General features: G+C 55.8%; 1 protein-coding gene across 1 annotated transcript in view; it reads left to right on the top strand.

The window, feature by feature from the left end:
* Positions 1–964: 964 nt before the first annotated feature.
* LOC102250298 (NACHT, LRR and PYD domains-containing protein 1-like) overlaps positions 965–1,737 on the top strand; it is a 70,165-nt gene continuing 69,392 nt past the window's right edge. Inside the window, exon 1 of the mRNA XM_014530209.1 lies at positions 965–1,247. Within this exon, the coding sequence (XP_014385695.1) occupies positions 965–1,247 (283 nt within the window). The remainder of the gene's footprint in view (positions 1,248–1,737) is intronic.

Genomic DNA, 1,737 nt, shown 5'->3' with positions numbered 1-1,737 from the left:
CCTTCCTGAGAGCTGCCTCTGTCTCTACACTCAACTTCCTGAAGTTTCTCAAACCTGGCTCAGCAGAAAGATACACAGGGGCCCCGGGCAGGGTGTCATGTGAAGATGTGAGTACCTCATGTTACATGGGTCTGCATCCAGGGCATCAGGCTGTCTGTCCTTGTGCCCCTGGCCTCACTATAGATGGAGACTGTAGATGTGGCCTGTCTGGGTGTTTGGCTCTAAGTTTCTTTTCTGCTCAGAATCAAGATGGTCCCTCCCCTCCCCTTACTTCACCCCCATGTGGTTTCCTCTGGGTGATTTCTGTTCCTCTCTTGCTGGGTGAGGCTGTTCTTCCTGGTTGGTGTCCTGGGACCAGAAGAGGTCTGAAGAGACGTGGATGGGGCAGCTCTGAGCCCAGCCCTACACTCTCAAAGCCCACCCTATGCTTTGCCTCTCCCCCTCCCCCACCTCCTGTCAGCATTGCAGCTCAAGGCTTGGTCCAAAGAGTCCAGGTCTCAGGAGACTGAGGACTGAGGAGCACAGAACAGTGAGTGTCCTGAACATCCCATCCTCCCATCCCTGCCTCCTTCACACTCATGCCTGCCTGCCCCCAGACCAGACCCAGCAACTCAGTAACTTGATCCCTTCCATTGTCTCCCAGCCCCCTCTGGACTCCTCCTTCCTATGCCTTTTCCTGCCTCTCTCCTTCACAATCCTTCTCCCAACATCATCTGTTGGCAGATGCCCTGGGGTTTACAAAAGTGGGTTCTGAATGCTGAATAGGAGTTTGCCAGGTGACCATGATGACCAAAGTATAAATGTTGCATTGGGAGGTGGTAGGGACCAAGGATGACTGCTCTTCTCTACCTGCCTGATTCCTTCACCACCCACTCCCTCCACAGCAAGCATCCCAAAGGGCTTCCGAATCCCGCTGAGTGCAAGAGACATAACCAGTGCAGCAGAGCAGGTTGGTGCAACAAAGATGGCTGAAGGAGTCAAGCAGCGGCTGGCCTGGACCTTGGAGTTGATGAGCAAGGAGCAGCTGAGGGAGTTCCTACTGCGGCTGCCTGATAAGGACCTCTGCCAGCACTCTCCTGGGGTGACCCCAGCTCAACCAGAGGAGGTGGGTGGCATGGAGGTGGCCTCACGCCTGGTGGCTCAACATGGGGAGCAGCAGGCCTGGGAACTGGCCCAGCAGACCTGGGAGCAGATGGGCCTGAGCCAGCTGTGTGCCCCAGCCCGGAAAGAGTCAGCTATGCAGTCAGGTGAGTAGACAAAACTCCCTCTGCCTGCGGTTTATCTACTTCCCACCCACACCCTGCTGAGCCTCCCACCAAACCTTACCCTGGGCAGTGACAGGGAACTGAATTGTCAAAGGGGGGATCGAGACAGACTAGACTGCAGCTAAGAGGCTTGTGGGGGAAGAATGCCAAGTGCATTCCCAGCAACCCATGGGTCCTCACGGTCCTTGGGAGGGAGCACTCAGAGGGCCAGAGAGACAAGAGGCTGACTCTCAGGAGGCACCAGCAGGAGGATGTGGGTTTCACACCCACCTCCCAAGAGGCCACTTGCCTGGTTTGTGCTATAAGCACAGAAGGGAGTCTGGGAGAAGCAAGTTCCAGTCCTGGCACCACCACATTGGGCAAGTTGCTTCACTGCTCTCTGCATCTTCTCTCCATCTGTAAAATGAGAGGGTAGGAGCCTGCCCCCTGGACTGTAGGAGGGTAAAGAGGTAATCCATGTTAGACACCTACC

The sequence above is a fragment of the Myotis brandtii genome, unplaced genomic scaffold (genome assembly GCF_000412655.1).
Source record: "Myotis brandtii unplaced genomic scaffold, ASM41265v1 scaffold728, whole genome shotgun sequence".
Classification (NCBI taxonomy): Eukaryota; Metazoa; Chordata; class Mammalia; order Chiroptera; family Vespertilionidae; genus Myotis; species Myotis brandtii.
This window is presented reverse-complemented; position numbering and strand designations above follow the sequence as displayed.